General features: G+C 39.8%; 1 protein-coding gene across 3 annotated transcripts; it reads right to left on the bottom strand.

The window, feature by feature from the left end:
• Positions 1 to 27,343, bottom strand: TDRD12 (tudor domain containing 12). Of its 3 annotated transcripts, none has more exons than XM_032701449.1 (31): positions 27,062 to 27,205; positions 25,482 to 25,531; positions 23,875 to 24,033; positions 23,438 to 23,574; positions 21,925 to 22,044; positions 21,135 to 21,190; positions 19,656 to 19,741; positions 18,529 to 18,730; positions 17,959 to 18,035; positions 17,746 to 17,804; positions 16,986 to 17,064; positions 16,167 to 16,277; positions 15,594 to 15,779; positions 14,809 to 14,962; positions 13,214 to 13,341; positions 12,303 to 12,491; positions 10,816 to 10,944; positions 9,775 to 9,892; positions 8,868 to 9,001; positions 8,555 to 8,775; positions 8,259 to 8,358; positions 6,548 to 6,735; positions 6,021 to 6,231; positions 5,372 to 5,464; positions 4,086 to 4,255; positions 2,537 to 2,649; positions 1,725 to 1,779; positions 1,079 to 1,192; positions 841 to 994; positions 681 to 747; positions 1 to 333 (listed from the first exon to the last, which is right to left on the bottom strand). In XM_032701449.1, exons 2-31 carry the CDS (start codon positions 25,524 to 25,526, stop codon positions 248 to 250), a joined length of 3,741 nt encoding a protein of 1,246 aa, XP_032557340.1. In that variant the 5' UTR covers positions 25,527 to 25,531; positions 27,062 to 27,205; the 3' UTR covers positions 1 to 247. The 3 variants fall into 3 exon arrangements, with proteins under 3 accessions (XP_032557340.1, XP_032557339.1, XP_032557341.1); XM_032701448.1 differs by lacking the exon at positions 27,062 to 27,205 and adding an exon at positions 27,234 to 27,343 and having other exon boundaries at positions 5 to 333; XM_032701450.1 differs by lacking the exon at positions 27,062 to 27,205 and adding an exon at positions 27,234 to 27,343 and having other exon boundaries at positions 6 to 333; positions 16,986 to 17,046.

The following is a 27,343-nucleotide window of genomic DNA, read 5'->3' as shown; positions in this document are numbered from 1 at the left end:
CTCTGCAAACACCTGTTCTCAGGTGACAGTTAGAATTAAAGCACAGCCATAGTCAGGTCCTGAGTGCATTAATATTTTTAATTAACAATTACATCAACAATATTTTTAATTAACAATTGTTTTTAAGTAACAATTACATCAACAATTACATTAACAATCAAACCAACAATCACCAATTACATTAACTGTTTAATTAAAAATTAACAATATAATTCTCAGCAGAGGAGAAAGGAACTTCTCCTCCGAACTAATCATCACTTTCTGTATCACTATATTCTGATGAGTCAAACCATTCCTCACTTCCTGCAGGAGGGAAAGTCTGTTTTCCAGCACCTAAAAGTAATTAACAAAGCGTAACATTTATAAACCAAGAAAAAACAAACTTCAGAACAAATATGTGATAGTATTAAATGATCCTAACCTAGCAAAACACACTTCAGACTAGAAACTAGACCAAAATACTCAAAACTCCTTCCAACTGCTTTTTTTCTGTGTGATAGAAAAATGCTCTGCTGCCTCGAGGTTGCTGTCAGAGAGCCTCCCACCTCTTTTCAGAGAATCTGAGCAATGTGGCAAGTGCCACATCTCTGAAATAAATGAGTATTTCAGAGAAAGCTGATGCAAAACCGAGGATGCTCATCATTTTGTATATTACAAACACAGACTCATTCAGTCCTTACCAACTGAAAAAGGGCTTTCCTCTTCAGACTCCTCCCAATGTTCAAAATCTAAAGACACGTGAATATTCTGTTGATAAAAACACTGTTTGAAATACCTGCTCTGAGGCACAACAAATGCGTTCAAAACATTCAATAACTCTCAAATGAATTTTCACTTCACCTTTTTCTTCAGTAATTTGCACCATGCTCCTTGTTTTTCTTTTGCCAGAACAATCACAGCCTCTGTATCCTTAATCACACACGTGGACTTCTCTGCACATACAGACTCTTGCAACTCCAGGTCAGCTAAATAAAGTTTTTCTTCTGACCTAGCACTGCAATATACAAAAATTTAAAAAATTAAATACAAACTGATCATATAACACTTTGTTGGTTATACTTAAGTTCCTTAAACCTACCTGAAAACCACCTTCTCTTTAGAGAACTCGCATTTAGTGTCAGCTGCACTTGGTATTTTTACCTTCAGTGTAACAGTCTTGTTATCTTGAAACCACTTGATTTCTGGATGATAGCTGAAAGAAAGGTAGTTCACTGGGATTATTTTTCAAAACAGAAAACCACTGAGGTCTAACCAGGCTGTCTTGCACACAGCCAGAGTTTTCCCATGAAGTCCCACAAACTCAGCCAAGTGTCCCCATCTGCAGGGCACTGACACCAGCAGCAGTGCCAGGCAAGCAGGTGACAGGGCACCACTCAAGCTTCCTACAAAAGCACCACACTCCCAAGTCTTTGGAAGAGCAAAGTGACCAATTCAAGTGGGGAGACACACTCAGTTGTTTGAGATCCAAAAGAATCACACCTACTCACTTCAGGATGACATCACAGTCTGGTCTTGAAATGCCAAAGGAAAAGCTAACTGTGGTTCTTGTAGCTTATTAAAGAGTTCTTCTCATGTGTTCTGCAGCAAATACTGTGGTATGTGCTAGCAAGATCAATCTCTGACACGCAAAAGAAACTTCTCAGCTGACTACAGACACAAATACAACCCTGTCTGGCAGTTCATATAAAAACAAAATGGGAACGAATCACTCTCTATTTTCTTACCATTTATGCTGATGAAGCATAGAGTCTTCTGCTTCCTCTGTTTGAGCTACATCATCTGAAAAGACAACATCCAGAAACATCTCTTATACCTATACTACAGAAACATGTATGTGCAGAATACCCCAGTACCATCATAAAAATAACTTGCTAGCAATGAAATTACTACTGCAAGACTGTATTTGGCCTTTATATGGGGTACTTCCTATCCTGAATGATTTCATAAACTGGAAATTTTAACTAACAAGAGTATTATAGCTGCTGTAAAAAAATAAAAATAAAAAAAAAAAAAAACCACCAAACATATAGTTTTCCAGGTCAGGTAAAAGTTTATTGCAGTTTCAAGACATTATTTATTTGAAACCTGAAACATGCCATTTTGGGAACTGATGGGGACTTTCAGGGATGAAACAACTCACACTGGTGTCACCACCACAGTTGGGAACACAGCATTAATGGGACTCTACCACACCAGGGAAAAAAAGCCTTCTGTGATAAGCAGTCTCAGATCTCACTTGACTTTGTCTGCTGCAACTTTTTCATCTCTCAGCTTTCCCTGCTCCAGACTCATGTGTCTCCCTGCTATGCCTAAACACTTCTAAGCCTCTACTGACTGAATACCACATCCTTCAGATTAGATTAAAAAGAAATGGGGGGAGGAGGGAAGAGCTATTTTCTGCCACCTCAAATCTCAGGAAAAAAAAAAATAACCTCCCAGAGAACAACACTGTTATTCAAGCTGATATTTCGACAGATTTTAAGCACCAAGCTTGAATTCAAGTTTGAAAACCACAGGAAATTATGAGAAGGTTTACCATGTGGATAACTCCCAGAAGGATTACAGCTTTCAGGAGAAGCTTCTTCTATTGACATATCCTGTGGACTGGATGCCTTCTCTTCTACACATGCTGTGCCCTCCTTTATGCTTCTGAAACATAGGAAAACAATGTTTAAAAAGAAAACCACAAATGATACCCAGTGAACTTCACCTTACAGAAGCTCTCTTGAGTCCCCCTTACTTTACTTGTAGCTTACTAACAAGGCCTGCAATAAGTTCTGAACGTTTCAACAGTAGTATCAGGCTTAGTGAATCTGTAAAAAGTGATCCAAGCAGTTGCATTAAACATATCTCAGATGGAGCCATGGCACACAGCACCACAATAAAGTTGGCTGGTCTCTGGCATTACATGCTTAGGTGACCATGTGGAGGTTCCCAACCTTCCTCTCCTGTTCACTAACAGCATGAAAGGAAAAATGAATGCAAAAAGGTTGTGCCTGGAGGTAGCAGAAATCTCACAGCCTGAGAGTCCTCTGTAAGGAATAAAACCTGAAAAAAAAGCCTTCCAAGCAGTGCAAACACTGTTCTCACACACCAAGTTTGAACAAGAATGGGAAAAGCCAAATCCTTTGGTTAAAATTAAAATCTGGCACAGTTCTAGATAGGAATTCAAGAGCCTCAATCTAAGATGGAAATGGAGTATGGATGGGGTCAGGGCTCCTCCTCTTGCTGATCAGTGAAGTCACAGAACCAACAGCCTAAATGAACCCTGAGACAGCAGAGCCTGTGCTGGTATTCCAGGACCTTTCTTGTTTACCCAGCAATAGCTACTCTGGAAGAAAGTAACTGAGATTTCTTTCTTCCTTATAAGTACTTTAAAACCCTTGGCTGGTCAGACAGAAATACTGAAATTTATTTTCAATGACAGCTCCCCAGACTGAAGATTAAGTGGCTGCCCTGGGGGCCATGCAGGGGCCAGAACAAAAAGGCTACAGATATCTGGCTCATAAACATTTTACATCAAGGGCCTAAGAATCTGAGGCAGAGCAGAGTGAGACGTGCCCTCCCACCACACACTGTATTTACTCAGTTCTAGAAGTTTACAGGGCAAGGGAAAAAAAGTTCAGTGCTGCTTCTGCAGAACCCACCCTGCAGCCACACTCCTTAAATGTACACCTCTAATCATTTCAAAGGAAACTGGTTACATTTTCCAGCTTGCACTCTGCAGTTGAACACACACAGACAACATATTCAACTGCTCTGACTCGTACTAGGTACTGACTGGTAAGCATTCAAACCAGCCACTGACCAGAGTGAGTTGGAACAGAATCCATTATTTTCATCGTTAACTAAAGTGTCTGCATCAAATTCTGGTCTAACGTTGTCTAGAGCTGGAATTTTCTTTCTCTTGTGGTTATGTGACTAAAGAACAGTTAAAGGGAAGCAGACGCATCACAAACACAATTGTTTCTACGTTTAAATGAAAATCACAGTATTAGCAACAAAAATATTCAGTTAAAATGAAATAGTATTTTTTCCTCAGTAAAAGATATGCTGAAAAAAAAAATAAATCTGTGGACACTTACAAGTCCTCCAAGTTCTCTGCATAATCTGACACTTGCACGTGCCTGCACAGCTTCTGAATTTCTGCCAGATGTTCTGGATTGTCAGTTCCCAGACCGGTGGACAGAATCTCAGATCGAATGTTGTACTCATTGATCCACACCTTGACACTGGAAAGGCTGGAAACCCTGACCTTGAATTGCACAACACAACAAACACAAACCACAGTTCTTAAGTGGTCTCAACTCCAACTCAAAGTTGCTCTTTAAGTCAAACTTCAAGTATAGCCCTACTGACTTACACCTGTAAGCAATTTGTTTTCTCTGATTTTCACACAGGAACCCACCCATGTTTAACTGTTTTCCAAGTATCATCATCTTTTTCATTGTGTCTACGGCTCAAGTACCTGGCAGTGTGTCCTGTCTAACAGAACCAGGGGGGCAATGAAGTAAACAATCCCAGCCCTGATCATGTAAGTGACAGCAAAAATACACATCACATAGTTAGAGTAACTGTGAGTCCCAAAGAGGAAACTGCTGGGGAAAGGAGGGTGAGGGGCACAGTAAGAAAAACTGTGAAGAAAAACCAAAGCCTCGAAATTGGTGAAAGGCTGAGATACACCATATGAAAAGAAGCTACTAAAGAGAATGACTTCCAGATCTTTTTCCACTCAATTTTTAAGCATACTCACTCCACAAGACCAAGTCACCTGCTGGATGTTAACATATGTGAAACTGTAAAACAAGAAAAATTCAAGAAGAACAGCCATTCTTCCTATTTTAGACAAGAAAACGAAGGAGAAAAGCAGCTTCAGTATTTTTTAATCTGTAAAAAAATTTACACTAGACAGCAAAGTAGTGTAAGCACTGTAAGAAACAGCAGACTCAGAAATGTAAACAGAATAAATTAAATCTAGTTCAAGAGCTCTTGGGTATCAGGAAACCATCTTGGAGCATCCAAGTTTCATTCTTCCAGGGGGATGTGTGATGAACTGCAAAACTGATTTTACATGACAAACTCCTGAAAACTAGTACTGCCAAAATACACTTTTGTTACTAACTTTGTGGAGTAGTCTTGGACCGTGTCCAGATTGCTTCTAAGCACCTCCAGGGATGGAGACTCTACAACCCCTGAGCAACCTGTTCCAGTGCTCAGACAGCATCACAGCAAATTAACCAGCACCACTATGTGAGTACCACACAGGATAAAATCACTACAGGAACAGACACAAGGAGAGAGAATAATGGGTGCTCTTGTTGTAATGGAGTTAAGATACCAAGACTTCATTGTGCTGTCATTCTGTACCTACCACTGGGTCGACCCAAACTGTCTTTCCCAAGGTATGGACTACTTTTGCATGATGTAGTCTTCCTTTAATTTTGTGACAAATGCCATCAGTCACCTAGGAAAAAACAAGGTGTCACTGCACTTGGGATGTATCAATACCAACACAGCTTTACAGTTACTTTAACTATAAAACTCACTATAATGAAACAATCTTCTGAGCTTAACAATGAAAAGGGTATTCAATAAATAAATAAGAGTTTTGAATAAACCAGTGGAATACTCCACCTTAATTGTAGGTTAGAATAATATTAGCCTTTAAAGAAGGAGCTTCCTCAATGAAAGAGCACTCAAACACAAGTCAGTTTACAGAGGTTACCCTTCTGCTGTTCCTCCCCCAGATTCAAAAGCAGCAGTAACCTCTTCTGGTAGAAGCCATTTAAACCACAGAGAAGAAAATCCCATGAATTTCACTGTATTATTTTGCAGGAAAACAAAAACGGAAACTGACTGCCTGGAATCTGGCCCACTGGCAGATATTTAGTGGTAATACTAATGAAGCAGAAATTTGGTACCTAAGTTTTATGGTCTGTAACTGTTTCCTTGTAGAAAGCACCACAGAGAGAGAGGGTAAAGAACATAAAGGAAATAGCATAAAACCTGCTCGATATTACCTTTGGGTTCCATTCAGTTTCATTATCAATGGGTTTCACTCTACAAACTACAAATTCCACAGCCTGAGGTGGCAGACTCTGAAACCTTGCAGGTAAGTGAAGCAGCTGATCACTATTGACTTGACTTGTTCTGCCTTCATCTATATATTTAATTGTGACCTTACAGACAAAATTTTCTTCCTCTTTTGCTGGAATGTCTACCACCTGAACCCTTCATTTAGTAGGAAGAGAAACACAGAATTATTATTCATGTAACCAGTTGTGAAAGGATTTTTTAATCTCTCATTTTAAAAATGGCATTTTCACAGCACTGTAACTAGGGAAGGGGGGAAGGATATCATCCTGTTTGCCATTCAGCAAGTTAGAGAGTACATGAGAGCTTTTGATAAGCATGATTTGAACAGCAGTGGGTTTTTTTGCTCCTTTTGGGGATGGATTGACTTTTTTTTAACAGAGCAGTCAAATTTTTCAAAAGCTTTGTATAAAAACACACACATGAATAAAGTAAAAAGCCAACAAAATTTTACCTGTGGCAAAGGGGTCCCTCACATAACCCATAAAATGCTGACTTCTCCACGGTGGTTACAGAAATCCTTTGTCCTGGTACCTTAAAATAATTCTGCATTTCTTCAGCAAGAATTGCATATTGGTCCTTTTCTTTCTCCACTATTCGGCCAAAATAGTTTGTTGCATGTACAATGTGGAGAGGCAGAATCTGAAAGGATCAAACACATTAAGCAGAAAGGAGGGCTGAAGGATTCCTTAAAGCAATGGAACATAAGTCTTTATACCCAAGATCACCTACCTCTTTCCAGCCCCAAAAGGTGCCAGATGCTGCTGTACACACACATTTCAGAAGATGAGTTATTGTTAATCTTATTATTCTTAATCCTAAGTGCCTGTAGTCCAGTGGACAGGGATTTAAGGAGCAAGAACTGTTAGGTCTCAGCTGATGATATTCCACTTCAGTGAACACCAGTGAACCCTGCCAAGGTTACTCACCACTAAGGCATTCCACACCATTCCAACTCAACTCTAAGTGCTCTCCAGCCTGATAGGGAGTTTTAGAAGAACTGACTGCTCTTTTTGCACTAAAATGACTTAAATGAAAGACTACAGGTCTACAGCTGTCAACACCTATGCATGAAGTGCTGGGTGATTCCATCCAAAAGGCTGTGCCAGGCAGGAGTGCTGAGATGCAAGTGGGTATGTGAGGCCAGACAGGAAGGATGGCAGGGGCCAGAGAGGCAATTCCCACTTACCAGAAATCCTAAAAAAAGCACCAGGTGCTTTTTTTTTTTTCCTTCCTAAAGGAAGGAAACATCACACCAGGCTCCAAAGAAAAAAAGGAAGTGGCTGATCCAAGGGATGACCCATTTGTGAGACAGACACCCTGGCTCTGGGGCCACAACCAGCAGAACTGAAAGAGGAAATGGAGGTGGCCACAAGTGCTGCTGTGAGAGCACCTCAGGTGAAGTTTCTAAAGGAGCTGGAGACACAAACTGCTGCTGGGATGCGAAAAACCACCATAGCAAATTCACCCCAATAGCCATGAAGGTTTTCTGAATGTGGAACTATTAAAAAAAAAAAAAAAAAAAAGAACAACACTGTAGTGAAAGCACTCTGTAGCAAAAAGCACCAAAGCACTGACACTTTAGTAGGAAATAACTGAACAGTTCTATTTAGAAGAGAGGAGCTGTATCCCACTTCCTGTGGGTACTGCAAATGAGTACACAAGTTTCAAATTCCAAGGCCAGAAAATGCTTAGTTTTCATCAAGTTGGCATGAGCACGTCAGTTAAGAAAAAATCCTCACTTCCAGCAACACATCTGTCACCCTCCACTTCAACTCCCCTTCACTCCCAAACATTACTTTGTGTTTCCTCTACAAGAACTATAACTTAAGTTTCTGTAAGTCTTCATTAATTTTAGTATAAGGTCTCAATTTATAAAGGGAAAGAATAAACAGAGTACAAGTCCTCTTCCCATGGAATGTGAATCTTCAAAGCAGAAGGCTCAATCACCTGCAAAACAGTTTCAGTTCAAGCTAAGGACACAAGGAAAATGTGCCAAGGGAGAGGGGGGAAAAACTAAAAAACAACAAACAGCCAAGACAAATGGTGCACATACTGCAATAAGATTAATGGAATACAAAAAAAAAAAAAAAAAGTAGTAACATGCTGAGTAGCTGCTTAAGACCTGTCCTCTTGGTACCCAAACCCAAGGAAAACTAACTTACCATCACACGTCCAGGTGTTTTTATCATTTCATCTGGGATATTCTGGGCCATGTCTATTGATACATTAATTTGATGCCGATCTGGACACGCTGTTCTATTCCTACATTGAAAAACATCACAGGTTTAGAAAAAAAGATCTTTGTTTTCAGTTGTAAACTATTTTTACTTGACTTGCAACAGGCAACATGGGGAAAAAAAAAGAAAAAAAAATCATGAGCAAAACCTGTTTCAGATAAATTCATCAAGGAATCAGCAGCAGTCATCATTCAGGGCACAAAACCCTGACATTTCCTCACCTGCAAATCCCAAATGTTTTAAGAGAGGCACACAGGGGCCTTGAAAATTTCTCATCTTCTTCAGATTCCAGCACCCTGGCAGCCAAATCATGCAGCTGTTGTGGAATTTCAGCTTCTGCACGCTTCAAATAGCTCAGAATCTCAGGTGCATGACATGGACTGTCCTCTGTCAGCAGAATGACTGATCTGGCATTTGTGTGTTCCTGATCTACAGAAGAATCCTAAAAATCATAAAAAAAAGTTTTTGAAAGCTTTTATGTATCCCCCACTAATAATCCAATGCAGCATTAACCCACTAAAGGTTTACTCAAACCTTGCTCAGAGTGCAGAAGTTGTCAGTCATGCTCTGTAGGCGCTGGCCAAAGATTCTTAGAGAAGGGAAACTGAAATGGATCACACAAGTTGCATCTGTAATTCCCAAGGGCTCCAGGCAGTCATCTGTTAAAACTAAAACACACTTCACACAGACATGTAAGCTTCAGATACGAGAAGTATCACGTCACGTGAATAATGGCTGATTTCCTTCTCCCCTTCCACTGACTGGAAAATGAAGAAAAAGGTCTTTTCCCAATATACTTCCATAAGGCTTTATATTTCTCCAGTCAATAAATTCCATCAGCATATGGCAGACACACCATTTCTTGCCAAGCTCTAGTAATCTGGCATAATTCTGCATCTCCTGTCAGCATCACAGAATACACAGAACTGAGCACAGCCAAGTACTTCACAGGAGTGAGACACAGCACACTTAAAATACTGCAGGAATGCTCACAGCTCTGTATGAACCCACAAAGTAAAGAGAAGTCCACCTTCTTGCTTTCAATGTATAAAATGGAAAACAAATTCAGTTTGAAAATGGATAAAAGCCTTTGTTACCGCAAAAAAACTGCAAAGAAAATTCTACTGAAACTTATGGAAAATTATTACAATATATCTTTTTTTCAGACTTAAAATCTCCTCTGTAGCGGAGACAATTGTGAAATAATGGTAATTCTTTGAAAACACTGGAAATTATTAACTAATGCAGGGACAACAGTAACAGGGAAAAAGAAAACAAGAAACAACAGCTGTAGCACTAAGAAGTAAGCAGACAATTGGAAAGAGTTCACAGGGATCTGCTCCTGTGGAAGTGATGAGAGAACCCAGTGTAAGTACTTAGTGTAGATCTTAACTCAGCATGAAGACATAACCCCAACTAGAGAGAGAGAGAGAATCCTCACCCAACACAACAGGAGTGCCAGAACTGTGCATTTTTCTCCACCTCTCTGAAACACAACTGACATTACACTTGCTCTCTTTATGTTTCTTCAAGGTAACTATTGAGTTGCTCTTCAGTGCCTGGATGACAAAGTGAAAAGTTAACACATTTCTCCAATGCAGCAGTCTCTAATCAACTCTATTATACTGTCTCTTACTAGAATTCAGCACACTTCAGATACTGCAAAGACACACAGGGAAAGAGTTAATGAAATTTAGGTTCCTTATATGAAAAAAAAAATATAATATGGCAATTAAGTTCCTTAATATTCGGTATAAAAAGAAAACTAAAATCTCAGGTTCCCATGGATTAATAGATTAGACAGATAAGCTTAAGACTTAAAGTACAAATTTCATTTCAAGCTTTTCCCACCATTAATGTGTCCTCTCTGAGTCGATTCCACCCTCTAACAACATGAAGATTCACCTTCCAGTCTCTCAGAAGAAGCACTCTTAAAGTTAACCCTTGGAATATTTTCATAGGCCAGGTAAGATACTCGAAGTTGGTGTATGCAAGGATTACTATGAACAGATTCAACCCGACTTTAGCATCAACAAGCACTTTCTTAAGTGTTGGCAGGTAAGCAATTCTGATATGCTTGAAGAAATGAACTCTCAAGTATTCAAGGAAGATGTGTTAGTCACAAGCCTGAACCAGATTTGCTTCCATTAACAATCATCAAAAAATAAACATTCCAGATACACCGATGTTTGCATAAAAAGAAGCCTTCAAGTATCACAGCATCTATGCCAGCTTCTGCTGGAAAAAAGTCAGTTTGATTCAACTCAAAGTCCCAGTCTGACAGACAGAATGCAGGTAAGAATTCAGGAATCAATTAGCCTTTTTTTCTCCACCAGCAGGGCAGGCTGGGGTTACTTTTAGCAGGAATAATTAAAATTCCAAATTCACACTCCTCCTTTATTCTCAGAAGTCAAGGTATTTTTGTTTAACTTCACTATTAAAAAAACCCTACTTATCTATTTGAGTTTAAATGCCTTCTTACCTTATGAATCATCTCTACTTCATTTACTGAGTCAGTGAATATCAGCACCTTCTGAAGATTTGCATGGGTAAAATCCAGTATTTTGAGTGATTCAGCAATTTTGCTGCTGTTCATGCAAGGCTGCACGACCTAGAGACAGAATAAAACAGAGGGCTGGTAATTCATGTAACCCATACATATTTTACTATATAATTCTTCTTTTTTATAACCACTAAGCTTTACTCTATAATACTAAAGAGAATGTAGCACATGGCAGCTCTGGTAAGTGGGAGGTCTTCTGTTGAACCTACAGGAGATACAACTCTCAGAATGCATGCATTCAGGACAGCTTCCAGAAGCATAATTAAAATCCATCACATCATCAAAATCCCACACTAAAGTTTTACATCAATTTGAACTGATTTACTAATTTAAGTTTGGAATTTTCAAGCATCACTACAAACAGAAAAGGAGGGAAAGATGGGGCAAGATTATTTACTAGAGCAGTGACAGGACAAGGGGGAATGGCTTCAAATTGAAAGAGAACAGGTTTAGATGGGATAATAGGAAGAAACTCTTCCCTGTGAGGGTGGTGAGGCTTTGGCACAGGTTGCCCAGAGAAGCTGTGGCTGCCCCATCCCTGGAAGTGTCCAAGGCCAGGCTGGATGGGGCTTGGAGCAACCTGGTCTAGTGGAAGGTGTCCCTGTGCATGGCAGGGGGTGGAATGAGATGATCTTCAAAGGCCCAACTGAAATCCTTCTGTGATTCTACAAAAAGCTTCACACTCCCCAAGCATTCTGCACCACTGCAATACTCTTAATAACTAATGCATCCACACACCAACATATTTTGTTCTGCTGACTCATTAAGACTTCTCACAAAAACTCATGGTGTTTCAGTTTCCTGTCATGCTCAAGAATGTCTAGTCTTGGAGATTTCCCAACATTTTAAATCCCCAAACTGTTCCATTTTGAGACACAGAAAATTTCAAATTACACTTAAAACATTCTGTATTATCCTTAAGGGCTACACCACACTGACTGGAAATTAGGTGAGAAGACACCTAAGAACATATAATAGGCTTTCTGGAAATTTCAGGTCAGAAGTTCAGTACTGTGTGGCACAGAGCAACAAAACAAGTATTTTACTATGTCTGCCTTGGCACAGCTTAACTGTGAGTGGCAGAACTACAAGGTAACAACTGCAAAAACATTCTGATAACACTCTGGTCACAAATTTTACTGTTTGCAAATACTTCACATCAAGTTCAGACTCATTTGCACTAACCATGAAATATTCAAGGGACTATCTTCACCTTAGTCCTACAAGGAAGGTAAGAGACCTTCAGCTCATTCAGTGAGTCCCTCACACAGGACTCAAAGAGCCACCTCAGCTCACACGTGGGAGGTGCACCCCAGCAGCCCGAGGGGTACCCACAGCCCCACCTGCTTCTGACAAACCATTCACAGCCGCACGGACAAGCAGGGACATCAGTCCCCAATTTTTACCTGTTGCACATTCCCACAGATGGCAGCTTCTTCGACAGCTGTTACCACAACGTAAGGATCGTTCATGAACTCCTCCACCAAGGCTGGGATGTGTCTGTTCCACTGAGTTCCCACAGCAATGATCTGATGCACTGGGCTCCCCCGCGCTCGAGCAGCGGCCTTCTTGTAACAATCTAATATAGTAAACACCTACAAAGAAAAAAGGGGTTTTCCCTCCTCTCATCCTATTCCAGGGAGCGTGTGACAGCATGGAAAAGCAACACCGAGCACACTGGATTTTCCGGCCACAAAACCACTACCACAGCAAACCGCAAATTTCACATCCCAAAAGGAAGTGTTTGCTGTGTACAATTTTATCCTATTCTTTAACTGACTTCTGAAGGAAGAGAAGTGACATGACAGCATGAAGTAACAGCATGTGCACGTATACAGGACTGTAATGCAGGATTCTGTCCAAAGATGGAAACCTCAGGAAAAGGATCTGTTCAAATCTGCAAAGTACTAAGGCTAGACAAGAGGCCCAGAGGCAGTCAGCAAAAACTAGGAGGTAACCAGAAGACAAACCCAACCTGCCAATACAGTAATTTACAAATAAAAAGAAAAAAGAAGGGGTGAACCATAAAATCATTTATAAAAACCCCAAAATCACTAAGACAGAATTAATCTGTTCCTGATGGCACTACCTTAAATAAATGCAAGCAGTCCAGCTGTGGAACATCAGGATGATCAAGAGCTTTGATTCAAGTAAAAAAAAAAACCAACCAACCAAAACCCCACCTAACAGGGAAAGTCAGATTTAATACATCAGAGCTCACATCTTCCAGTGTTTTTCCCCCCCTCAGTATGTGCCACTGTTTCAGACGTGCACAACTGGAACAGCATTTTACCAGCTTACTGTATTACAACATTACCTGTTCAGTAGTGTCAGAGAACAGCACCTCAACCTCATCAAGAACAAGATGGCAAAGTCTACACAATAACCAGCTCTTGTGTTCCAGCAGTCTCAGAAGGCTGTCTGGTGTAGTCACTATTACTTCACCTACCAGTCAGAAAAAAAGACTGAACATTAACTTACAACCTGAAATAATATTATAAAGACACCAAAGAACACAGTAGCTTTCTTAAAAAGGCCACATTTGAATTTCAGATGCAACATCTTGAAGCTAGGGAGTTTTCTGTTGCTTGGTTTGGGGTTTTGTTTTTCGTTTGCGTTTTTTGTTTTTGTTTCTTGTTTGGGTTTTTCGTTTTTGTTTTTCTGTTGTTGTTTTTTAAATAGAGAACACTCAACCCCATTTTCTGACTTCTGGTCAACAGTTCTTTTAAGTTTCCTTGTATTTTTCTACCCCTGCATGTCAGAATTCCAAGACCTGAGCGGGCAAAGCTCTGAGATTCTGGAATCCAGTGAAATGTCTGAAGGTTAACAAGTTCACAAAGCAGGATGCCATTTTTTTCCAATAAGGTACTGAAAGTAGATATAACAACTTCAGAACCAAACAGCCAGAAGGGAAATAATTAAATATGTGCAAGGACAACTTCAGAAAAGTTCAGTTTGAAAAGTAGAATAAAGCACACACTGTAGCTTAGGTATCTACACGCATATGTGTGCATGGGTACCTATATATATATATACATATACATATATATACATATACATATATATACATATACATATATATACATATATATATATACATATACATATATATACATATATATATATACATATACATATATATACATATATACATATACATATACATACATATATATATACATATACATATATATACATATATATATACATATATATATATACATATATATATATACATATATATATATACATATACATATATACATATAAAAATATATATATATATATATATATATATATATATAAAAATATATATATCTATATATATATATATATAAATATATATATATATATATATATATATATATATATATATAAAACCACACCAATCCTCATCGGTGCAAATACAGCAACAGCTCTACTACTAAAAGATCTGGATCCATCCACCAGGCTCAAACTTGAATGATGGATGAAAGAATACAAACAGCTGAAATGGAAAGTCTTACATAGAGTTTTATCCATGGTTCTTGTTCCCTTGGCAAAAAAAGCCACTTTTGAAAATGCAATTAACAACCAAGGCTTAACAAAGGGACCAAACTAGATTAATAAACTGAAATGTTCTAACTACATACACTTAAGCAGGGCAAGTCTCCCTACAGCTTTTTAATTACTTCTGTGCTGTTTCTCCATGGAGCACCCTCTGCTCACTACTGAGATACATGCACAAAGTACTGAGCATTTATTGCATTACAAGTTATAAACCACTATTTAAACAAACAAACAAACGAAATCCCCTTCACTTTACAGAACCAAAAACTTAAGAAGCAGAAATTGCTTCTTTCACGTGTTCCTGCAATTAAGACAGCCCACACTGCCTTCAAACCCAACTAGGATGACAGAAAGTATTCTCACAGCCTCGGGTTTCCACATGGCTGGCTGCTTCCTTGTTCTGCCCAAGGATTATCAACACTGGATGAAGGTCTCTGCAGCCTTTCTGGTACGTTTTCAGTAGGTCAAAAATAAGTTGTGCCTTCTTCCATCCAGGACATACAATAAGTGCTAGTGGCTAAATACACAGGTACAAAAAAATTTGACACCACAGTACTAGACAGAAGTAAAGAACCTTTAAGAATTGTACTATTTCAGGATTTAGGGCAAAGCCACAATCTACAATACAGCCTTTCAGTACTTCAAAACTGAGGCTTTCAGTACTATAGCACCTCCTCAGTGCACATGTTACAGACCCAAAGAGATGCATGCAACAGTAAAAGGTCCAAACATTTAACAGAAGCAGGAGCATCTTGTCCTACTTGTTTACTGGGACTTGTTTTCAGAGGTCCTTTACAAACTCAACAATTCTATTTCTGCGATCTAATACAAGTTAGAAAATTAATTATAGTATTTAAAACAGCTAATACCCATTTTAATTTAATGATTACATACCACTCCTGTAGAAACAAAGCTTCATCACAAACTGAAGTGTCAGGACATGAACCACTTGTTAGAGATTACTTGATAAGTAAGTCTGGGACTCCCCCATTCACGCAGCCCACCTCTGTAAGCCTCTAAGCAGAGGCCTTACAGACACTGGCAGGTATCACTGAGATCACATTCCAAACATTCACTGGCTTTCTGATCACTATTCTACAGTTGCACTTTACAGGAGGTAACAGGTTTCTGTTCTAGTATATACATACTCCACTCGTGTGTGGCAAGGCTTGGTAGGCACTTTTAATCTGCAAAAATGTAAGAACTGGTGGAATATATAATAGAGGATCATTTCCCTGGTGGGAGATGGCAACAACATCATATCCCCAGGCTGCTGGCGGCCAACAGTAAGACTCTGTGAAGTTAGGGCCTGAAAATTTGTTCTGAGCAAGTTCCTGCAGAAAAAGAAATTAAAGAGTTCCACATGAAAACCGTGTGCTTAAACACTAACACAACAAGACAAAACATAACACCAAGTGACTTAAAAGCTTTTGACCCACTGCAGACTACATGTCCTTAGCAGGTAACATGAAAAAAGTTCTTCTGGGCTGAGTTGTTAAATTCATTAAAATTCAAATCCCAGGACTTGTACCAGTGGCTGATATACCAGAAGAAATGTGTACAATTCTTACAGCATCTCTCTGAAGCTTCAACCACATGAACAACCTCCTACACATTCCTCAAACAATCTGAGGTATTACTGTAGTATTTAGTATATAAAGTTAAGGTATGATGCTTGTCTTAAAAAGATAATTAGTGTAATATCATGACATTAGCATTACCTTTTTCAGACCATCAGAAAGTGGTGCTGTTTTCAAAACTGATGATGGTTCAATTTTCTTGCTAAGGAACACAAAGTTTTTTCCTTCCCCAAGATTTTGAAAACTCTGAAACTAATGACAAATAGATGACAAAGGCAATACTTAACAAAAGGGGTTTGGTTTAGCTTACATTCAACTCAAAAGCACTCACTGTATTTAAGAAACGGTATTTTGATGAAAATGAACCACATAAAATTGTAAATACACCTTTAATATGATTCATGCATATTGATACGTTACACAGACCAATGACAGGACAAATACTCATTATTACTAGCTCAAAGAAAGGTTTTTCAAGAGGGTCTTAACACAACCATGTTAAACCCCTCAAGAGCAGCAGTGGATATGAGCAGTTGGCATGAGGCTCCACCCTTGAGGAAACGAGCAGCACCAGGCAGGGACTGCAGGCACAACACAGACTGCAGTTTCTCTCTGTTGCTCCTTCCCTCTCACTTCTTTGCTCCAGTGTGGGTCCTCTACAGACTGCAGTCCCTTCAGGATCACCTGCATGGAGTTCCCCCTACTCCTCTGACCTTGGCATTACCTCTGTTTCTCATCTTTCTCTTCTCTTGTTCCCTCCCCTGTGGTTTTTTTGCCCTGTCTTACATTCACAGAGGGTCCCCAGCCTGGCTGGCTGGCTCAGCTTTGGCCTGCCCTGGGTTTTGTTACCAACGCAGCTGCCATCAGCCCCTGACCTCCTCCCACCCCTGCAGACCCAACAATACCAAAACCAAAACATCTGCACAAGAGAAGTTAAATGAAAGATGATGCTTGAAATACCTGCTGGCCATTTTCACCCGCGTGTGTCTGCAGGGAATTGGAACTTAACAACTGCGGAAGCCTGAGAAACACACGAGCATTAAATCCAACATAAATGCAAAAGTAAAACCTCATTTATAAATACCATCATTTCCAAAACGTCATGAAGCAACACAGTTATCTACACCAATGAGAAAAACCCTTGAACATGGAAGAAATCAAAAATCACCCCTTTGAAAAAAAAAAATAGTGAAAATAATCCTACAGAACTTTGTTCGAAGATAATTGGTAGGTTCCTTGACTTTAGAAGAAAAACAGACTGGACTGCAGGAAAAAGGTTTCTTAAAAGTTTCAAAACATGAAACAACTGATCTTTACATCAGTTAGAAACTGAGATAGAAAACACTCCTGGGGCTTATCACATATGCATCAACTGACATGCAGCACATTAAAAGCATTGCACAAGTAAGTTCACAGTCATATTTCATTAAGTTTTAAAACTTTATAAATCACACTAAGAACAAAATAAAGCAAGTTAACACATTCAGTGTGCAGAAAAATACTTCCCCATCCTATCCTTGTTGTTAAGCTGCTAATTAGAAAGAATTGCTATTTTTCTTGTAGTCTGGGTAACCATCAGCAGCCTCAAATTCCCTCCTTCCCCACAAGATGTGTATGCACCTTCCCTTTAGCTGCCTAAGAGCAGCAACTGGAAAGAGACTACAGCTCCCAATTATCTGATTACACAATCACTTAAAATATTTAACATGCTGCACCATACCTGTCCGTTTGAAGTGCTTTACTTTCCTTCAAAGGCAAACCCGGAGTTGCGTTGCCCATCTAGCAAGGAAACACATTTTAACACTAAAATACTGTCCAAAAGCAACATTTAACAGATCCGTGTTATACTGGATGACTACAGTCTTCCTAATCCGACCTACATATGTTTAATTTAGTTTGTATTTCACGTTTTAATACAAAATGTAATACTTACGGGCGCAGTATTTTCATTTACAACTCTGCTTGACCTTTGGGATGTCTCTTCAAGAACAGAACTAAAACCAGCAAGACCTAGAAAAGTAGAGTAAAAAATGCAGATGCACATTTTTGATTATCTGAACACATAAAAAGCCAGTATTTTTATTTACAGTGAGTTGCCACTGACATGTTTAGTTGCTTGTATCATTTCCTAATGGCAAAAACAACAACAAATAGTTGTCTTTACGTAAAGATAACTACACAGGTGAACTGAGTGAAGAAGGGGAGGGGATGGAAGGTTCCATACTTTTATAAAGAAAGGCATGAATCACAGTGACACAAGTCATCGTAAACATTCCTTTCAGAAGTAACTCTGTTCAAATAAATCCCTCCAAATTCCAAACAACCCAGTAATGCATCACTGATCAATGGCACAAGTAGTATCAGTAACACCTAATGCTACTACCATATCAACAAGCTACTTGTGTGATCACCTCAGCCTCCCTTTGCCTATACAGCCCAAAAAGGGACTCAAACTGAGGCACAAGGCTCATGGCTGCATTGCTTCCCCACACACAGTTCCCACCTGTTTCAGGATGTGGTGATATCTTCTCCCCAAACGGCAGTTTTGGCCTAGGAACAAATGTAGGACCCACAAACTCCACTGGAACCCACTCAGCATTTAGTGATGCTTTGATGTCTGAATCATCTGCAGAACTCTCTGCACTCCCTTTAGGTTCCTCGTAACGAGCAAAGTACTTTGTGACCAGATCATCATTAACACATATCTGTAAAACAACAAACTCTTTACTGATCACTGTCAGCAAGCAATAAGCTACACCCCTACATACTTGATTAGAATTTATCTGAAGCTATAAATAACAGCAGTGATTTTATAAAGTATAAAACAACTCAAACCAACCAACCAAACAGAATCCCAGACACAAGCAATACCAGTGAATGCTTTCTGAAGAATATTAACTTCAGAAAAGGAAAGTCAGTCCTATCTTCCTGTATGTTTTTTCAATGGGTGTTAATTAGTTGTGAGTTTCATGCTTCTGGCCAAAATTCTGTACTGAATTAACTTTTTCTATGATCCCCTCAAATCTAAAAGAACTCCCTAATTCAATCTAGTTGGTTTATTTCTTTCGGACTCAGCACACATCAAAATCTAGCAGAAATAAAGTAATATTAAGCTAAAACTTCTTCTATCTACCATACAGCTGCTTAAGTCTGGCAGTAGCTACAGCAGAGATTTGGCACAAGTTGCACATTTTGGCAAGTGGAACTAGATTGGGGTTTGTTTTTCCAAATCCTTGAGGACTCAGTTGTATACAAAAGCATGAACTTCAAGTTATTTTTAGAATATTATGCAGCTGCCCTACTGAAACATGTTCAAATATGATACTACAAAAAGGTGACATCAGAAGAAGTGCACCAAATAATTCACACAGTTGTCCACTTGAAGCACTGGCTGGATTTCACTTCTCAGTAACTTCCAAAAAACAGTTCACATACAGGAAAATGCAATTTCTGCCTCTTGGAATTTCTCCACAAGTCTTCAACAAGCAGAACTATAATAAACCTCTAATAAGTTGATGATTTAGCATCTACTGTATCTGATAGAAATTGCTAAACTCACAAGTCATGTTTTCCAGTCTTAAACTAATAGCAAAGTGCATCGATAGGTTTGAATATATAAAAGCATCTTACCTTTTCATCTTTTACAGTCACGAAAAGGAAGACCTGAAACACATTATCTTCTAATGCCCGCACCTTGGCTTTAACCTCAGTAGCCTCTAAATGTAGTAGTGAACACAAGAACAAGAAAAAAAAGATTAAGCCCTTAATCAAACTATCTTTATTTGTACTGTCCAAGACAGACAAAACCAGAAATCACAATTCAGTGCGTAACTTATTCCTGCAGAGAAGCTAAAACAAACCTAATAATGTTTGCTTTATGTCAAATAAACAAGAAAGTTAACAATAAAAACTTAAAGTTCCAAAAAGGAAGTTGCCCTTACTCTTTGAATGAGGATTGAGAGCTGCAACAGATTAATGACCTCTCAAGACAAACTGCTCTTAGTTCTACACTGAAGTCTTGGTTGATCTTTTAGACTCTGACAATCTGGAGCACCAATGTGTGCTTTCCAACAGTGACATTTACTTTTTGTGAAAGAAGCTGTCTGTGCACATCTGTACAGCTTTGTTAAGCATTTCACTCAAGCAAACACAGATGATAAAAGTCCATTCCCAAATCCTGAAGCAGTTGTACCTACACTAACGATGGACTAGCAACTGAAACGAGTATGGATTACTACTTATGGGACAGTCTAGGAATATCTATTTTGTTATTGCTCCCTACTAACCTTTACTTTGCACAGTGATACTTTGATGTGTGCAAAGGGGGGGGAGGTAAATAGCAACAAGTGCTACCTGTGAAATTATCAGCCTAAAGACCTTTTCTTCCTTTCATAACTCACCCCCTCCTTCCCAAATACCTTCTGTGTGGAGTTTGGTGTACTGGTAAGTAAGGAGGGAGGCAATTTTTCAGGTAGAAGCAAGTAAGCCAGTACAAAGCCCCAGGAAACAGCTGCTTTTTTACTAAGACCAAAAGCTGTCTCATATCAAAAGGGAAGGCTTGATATGAAAAAAAACAGGACAGCCAATTGGAACACCAAACATGGGAAGGGACAGGAACAAACTGGATAACAATATATGGAGCTCAATTTGTTAACAACTGTTACAAAGATATTCCTCTTCTAAGCTGGTGTTTACATCTTTGCCAAAAAACAATGCAATGGGTGAACTCCTATACCAAGTGTTGCCACCTCTGTACAAACCACCACATGTGATGCTGATTCAGAGACTCAGACTAAATACACAGAAAGGCTCCAATGTTCAAAGCAATTGTTACATGAATGCCCCCTTATTTAGTCTGCCCGAGGGCCAGATACAATCTAGTCAACCACCAAAATTTATGTAGCCTGGAAGCCCACAGTACTCAAAATGCAGTTCCACAAACATCTGTGCCTTAGTCTATACAAAAAAACTTAAGCAGCTCCTGTATGTTTAACATACAACATTCTTAAACATAATCAAGTATACATAAGTATAATAAACTTGTATCTATACACAAGTACTATATTTCTCTAACAATTTTTTTTCCCCCAAAATAGAAGCATTTTTTACCTTTGAGAAGGTCTCGAAAATACTGGATAGCAGCAGTATCCCATCTTCTGGCTGGTCTAGGAAAATAAACACAACAAGTTCTCCCACATCATCAAACATGAAAATGGTCATTTCAGAAAGAACTTTGTGCTTGTAAAGAAATTATTTTAAGTTATGCCAAATTTACAAAGTGCACCAACTACACATAAGCAGAATCTTACTCTTTAGAACATTACTTCAGTCTTGGTAATATTGTTTCAGCTCACCAATAAAAGGAACTGAGCAAAATTACAGGATATTGCTTGGTCCAGGTAAGATGGCCTACATCCAACATAAAATATAATGGAAACATAGAATCATTTAGATTGCTAAAAGACACCAAGATCATCGAGTCCAACCATTAACTCAGTACTGTCAAGTCCAGCACTAACTTATGTCCTCAGGTGCCACATCTACACATCTTTTAAATCCCTCCAGGGATGGTGAATTTGACACTGCCCTGGGCAGCCCCATCCAACATTTAACAATCCTTTCAGTGCTGAAGTTTTTCCTAAATCCAATCTAAACCTTCACTGGTGCAACCTGAAGCTATTTCCTCTTGTCCTATCACTTGTTAGTCAAAAGCAGAGCCCGGCCCCCACCTGGCTCCACTCTCTTGTCAGGGAGTTGTAGAGAGCCAGAAGTCTTCCAAGTCTGATTTCCTGTGTTCTTCTGTAATCCTTTAAAAAAAAAATTCTGCACTAAAACCTCCTCCTAGAAACCTTTTCCTTAAAAATGTATGAATAGAATGTATTTATTAAACTCAACTTACCCTATTTTTGCAGTGTTTTCACAGAAGTCAAGATGCAATGTCACTGGCTTCGTGCAATACAGGCTACACTTCTTTGCTCTGTATGGGAGCCTTGTAAATACTCCCACTAAAACTCGAATGCTGGAAAACAAAAGGGGAAATTACCTCACTTTACAGGGCAGATTTCATTCTCCAGAAGTCACTGGTCTCAGACACATCCTCCCATTACCCTGTATCTGACAACACAGTTCTTCCAGGAATTTGGCCCCCACCCTGGAACCCCTGTCTTCCCTAAGAGAAGCGCCATCAGGACTGGTGAAGGGATTTACTTTGGATAGGAACGCACATCCTATTTACTTGGAATCTTTCTGATCCCTTGTCACTGCAGTTTCAAGTCTTCTTGATAATTTGTCTTATAAATATCTTCCTTTTTAACCCTCCCACTACCACATACACCACCTGGCACCACATATTCCAGTTTGCAGACTTGAATTCTGTGCAAGAAACCGGGTACTCTTAACAAGAAAATTTAATACACACACAAATTTGCATTTGTACTCATTTCCCTAAAAAAGAATTTAATCTTTACACATGTATCATCAGGGAGTTAATCTTACCCTTTACACTCGGTTTGGTTGGAGATTTTTAATAATCAGCAAGACACTGCATGCAGCAAGCTTTTAAAGTGCATGTATTTATCACTTTTGTTAATCTTTTAGTGTGTTATGAAAAAAGCAGTAAATCACACATTTATTTGTAATTGAATGTATTTTAAACTTGGGGCATCGTCATGTTGTTTCCCAACACAGCAACAGTCAATTTAAAAACACTATTTAACTTAAGAATTATTTTTAAGTATTTTATATAAGCTTTAATTCTGTGGACTACTATGAAAACCAATTTAAGTTTCTTGTACTCTAAGTTGCATATTTTAATAAAGAAACAAACTTTAAAACTAAGAGCTGGAATAGGTTTCTCTAGAACAGATTTTTCAAGATTTTAGGAATAGAAGGTTTCCTAATGGCTTTGTCAAAAACCTGGAACCTGTGGAAACTCTTAGTAAACAATTAGTAAACTGCAGTGGGAAAAACCCCACAGATTTCTATTCAGATGTCAAAAGCTGTTATAGAAAGTGAACCCCTGCTTGTACATATGGTTTGTAACTGATTTTCACTGACCATGACTTTAAATTTTTTTTTAGTATAGACCCACTCACTAAGGGAGGAAAGAATACACAAATAGCGTTAACCAGCAGTCATACATTTCAGTCATAACAAACTGACATTATTTCTATTTTGAATCTTTAAAAAAAACGAAGCCTAAGATGGAAAGCATCTTTAGAAGTTCACAAAATAAGGACTGGATTGCACCCACACTTGCAAGAGCCTATCACCCAGCTAGCAGCTTCTGTGGACCCAACCCACACCTCAATTAATCCAAAGCCTTGTCACCGTGAACCTGAGTTAAGTGTTAATAGCATCTGTATCCATTAACTAACAAGCATCTCACAGTGATAAAAAACTCTGACACGTACTTGTCTGATTCAACCAAACTGTATTTGGCATAATCCACAAGGAAACATCTGAGCTGGTCACGAACTGCGTGGCCCTGGGCTGACTGAAAGACTGCCCTGCACCAGCACTTGAGCTCCTCGCTGAAAACCACATAAACCTGAGGAAGAAAAAGAAGACAGCAGATTCCTGCAAATGGCCTGAATTACACTCAAAGGTCTTTCAGAGGCAAGAACACAGCATTTATTACACAGCCCTACATTTTCTTTGTAAAATGCAAGCATTGCAGCATGTGCAGTTATGAAGCTTAGAGATGAGAACACACAACCCACAGAGACCCCATTATCTACTTTTCTACATAGCGATACAACCCCAAAAAAAAGCAAGCATCTGTCACTTCACCTCAAACCAATGCAAAGCCCAGACTATTTCCATGTGCACGATACAGCAATGACTTTACCTGGCCGCCTTCTATCGCCTCTGGTTTTAGTTCCTTCGCATCTTTATGTTTGTTATAGAACTCAGTCATCTGAGCATTCAGGTTGTTGTATGCCACTTCATAGACTTGGCCTGGCACACATTCTTTCACAGCAAGCCAAAAGCAACTTGGATCTTCAATCTGGGGCAAGGGGTAGAGAACAAGTACTATTAACTCCAGCTAAAATGACAAGAGGCTTTTAAGAACATCTGAGCAGTAAATGTAAGAACAAAACTTCATCTCTTGTGAGGCACCTTCAAACTCATGGTGACTGATACTGAGTTCATGAGATTAATTCTCAGCTTCCAAGTTTCTTTAGCACTGCAACAAATGCCACATGAAGTCTGCAAGAGAGCAGCACTTTCTAAAAGCTGGTTAAATCAAACACTGGGCAAAGTGCAAAGACAAAGCTTTTTACTTTCTTATGAAGTCTTCAAGAGTTCGTATAAAAACCTCAAAATATGTGATAAACCCCACCAATGGGCACTTTTTTGTGCTCAGAGTCTGCACGATGGCCAGTTTCTTTAAAATGGGGTGACAGCTTCCTGCCCAGCCTTTGTAAACCTTCACAGTCCAGTGTTCCAGCTGATCTGGGTCCAGAGTTGTTGTGGGTTAATCTCACCAGACAACCAAACCCCACACAGCCGCTCCCTCACTCACATCCCTGCTGCAGGATGAGCAGCCAATTAAGAGGATAAAAGTGAAAAACTCACAGGTTGATATAGTAACAGCTGACAAGGTAAAGCAAGAGCTGCACGTACAAGCAAAGCAAAATAAGGACTGTTCACTGTTTCCCATGGGCAATCAGTTGCTTGGCCATTTCCAGGAAAACAGGGCTTCATCACTCACAGTGCTGACATGGGAAGGCAAATTTGATGACCACAGACATCCCCCTTTCCTCCTCCTTCCCTGCAGCTTTTATTGCTGAGCACGACATCCTGTGGCAGGAAATATCCCTGGGGTCAGCTGTCCTGGCTGTATTCTGTGTTTTCCACAACCTCCTGTGAAATTCAGTATAATCTAGACTACACTACACACAATTTAAGACTGTGTTGCACAACTATCTTAGATTTTAGCTGCATCCCCTTTTTTGGAAAGAAAGGTTAAAAAGTGGAAGAATGGTGAGGGGGATGGTAAGTTTGCTCAAGTGACCTTGCAGCTGGGAATACCAAGGCCTGAAGAATAAGTGTGGGAAACCCATATGTTATGCCTACTGCTGTTTATCCTCTGTTTTGAGAAGTACAATTTCTGTGTAGAGACAACATAGGTGTTTGGGGAGACTTGAAGGCACTGTCAGTGCCTCAGGGATATGTTGAGCTCCCTGTTTAGGGAGAGAGATGAAAGCTCAGAAATCATGAAAAGCACAGGGTAGATCACGGCACGGTGGTAAATGATATGCAAACAGCTATTTTGTGAAGAAAACAAGAAAACAAAACCTAAAACAAATGACAAAATGTTTATAACCCATATTTGACCCCACAGATACAAGGAGTACTGGTGAATGGACATAAACAAAGTGTAAATCTCACTTCCAGAAAGTCACGTGGAAATAAATATCAGTTCTTCACACTTTAAAAACACCAGCATACCTTTAATACCACAACATCCACGTTTGTCCCGTGTGGCACATTCATCACCGCTGTAAAAGAAAGGCAAACATTTGATTAACAATTTTTAGAGCCATCATTTGTTTTACAGTGTATCTAAAGAGCAGACACCTAAAAGCACCTGTGGATTTTTACTGTCTATCTCAGGAGTATTAATCTAGGCAACTTGTTAACATATTTCAAAGGGTTCAACCAGCCTTCTTAATGAGGTGCTATATTAAAGTATAATTAAGATTTGCCATCTCTTCCATTCAAAGGCCAACGGACACAGGCTGATTGCAGACAAGGGCTGCTACAAGCTACCTACATGACTAAATGGACACCACAGGAAATATTTACGTGTTTAAAAAAAACCAACCCACACCCTAACACAAAGAGGAGTCCCAAAACCTAGGGATTACAACGGAATAATTAAACTACCTGCAGACTGAAGCAACTTGCATTTCATTTTGGCACAAACCAGCACACCGTGGTATCATCCCCGCAGTGTCTAGCTTACGACCTAATTCCCACTGGAAGTAAGTGCCTAATAAAATGTTTCAAGAAGGAAAATGAAGACATCGGCCTTCCACTTCCAAAGCTATTCCACTTCCAAAGCTATTGCTGAACAAATCACACTAAGCAAGCAGCAACTCAGCTACCCTGCGGTAAACAGCGAGCAAGAAGCTCTGCTAAGACTGAGCACTAATTATTCCCAGTTTAACATGACAATGGAACAGCCTAAACTCTTTGGGAGGCTTTACCTAAGGTCATTCAACACAAGCCAAGCTCCTGAGTCACACAGAGGTATTAATACGTGGGGATTTAATTGCAACCCCTTTAAGAAACTCTAGGGAAAAAGCATTTCCACCTCATTTCTGACCAGACCCAAAAAAAAAAAAAAAATCCCCCCAAACTACCAAATAAATAATGGAAAATAATATCACATTGGAATAAGGATGTGCCATTTTATCCTAAGTACTGCTCATTTGTTGCTGTGCCATAGATGAAGCACTTCATAATGCTTCTGCTAGTAGAGAAGAGTGCTTACACATGCATTACCTAAGGATATGCTCTTTCTGGCTAAGTAATTCATTTTTGAGTATGTTTCTGAGAAGGTGAAAAGTGGGTGTCGATGATGATGATGATCACACACTCCAACAGTGAGATACAACTGTGCTGCCTTAAGACATTTAAAATAGACGCCTTTTTTTTTTTTTCAGCAATAACATGCGAGGGGCATAAATAACCTCAGCGAATGTCTCAGGTGGATCAGCGCAGGCACAGAAAACAGCCCAACAAAGCAGCAGGGACGAAGCACACACACACAGAAAAGGCGAGGGCTCCCAACACACTCCCAGTAACATTCCCGCTTTGTTAAGAACTGAGCAAGAACACAAGTATTTACTCAAGCCCCCCACCCACCGCGGACAGCAGTTACCCTGTAAAATGCAAGAACCACTTAACGCCTCAACACCGACCGCCGAGAGGCAGAAGAGCCTCTCCGGCGATCCCGGTGCTCGCCAGCCCTCCTGGAAAACACGCACCGCCGCTATCCCCTGCTCCGCCTGAACACCGCTCCCCGGGAGGCACTAACACGAGGAGCAGGGGAACATGTGACTGCTGCTTTTCCTCTTTATTCCCTCTCCCCCCGCCCCGACCTCCCCCCCTTTCCACCCCATCCTGCCGTAGTTCCCTGGTTCTCCCCCGCGAGAACGATCCCGCTGACCCTCCAGTGCCCAGGCTCGCACCCACCCTCTGCCGGCGCCCCCGCCGCTCAAAGGGAATCTTCCAGAGGAACCTTCCAGAAGCCTCTTACCCCCGGAGCCTCCCGCCTCCAGAGCCACCCCCGCGCGAGGGCGGGC

The sequence above is a fragment of the Chiroxiphia lanceolata genome, chromosome 13 (assembly GCF_009829145.1).
Source record: "Chiroxiphia lanceolata isolate bChiLan1 chromosome 13, bChiLan1.pri, whole genome shotgun sequence".
Taxonomy (NCBI): domain Eukaryota; kingdom Metazoa; phylum Chordata; class Aves; order Passeriformes; family Pipridae; genus Chiroxiphia; species Chiroxiphia lanceolata.
This window is presented reverse-complemented; position numbering and strand designations above follow the sequence as displayed.

What these genes read in the sequence shown, in the direction of transcription:
- TDRD12 (XM_032701448.1), bottom strand. Translation starts at nt 25,526, where the DNA reads ATGAATGTGCCACACGGGACAAACGTGGATGTTGTGGTATTAAAG. An exon ending in GAAAACACTGCAAAAATAGG is followed by an intron (nt 21,191 to 21,924) that starts GTAAGTTGAGTT and finishes TTATTTTCCTAG; the next exon opens with ACCAGCCAGAAGATGGGATA. An exon ending in ACTTCTGCACTCTGAGCAAG is followed by an intron (nt 8,776 to 8,867) that starts GTTTGAGTAAAC and finishes TATGATTTTTAG; the next exon opens with GATTCTTCTGTAGATCAGGA.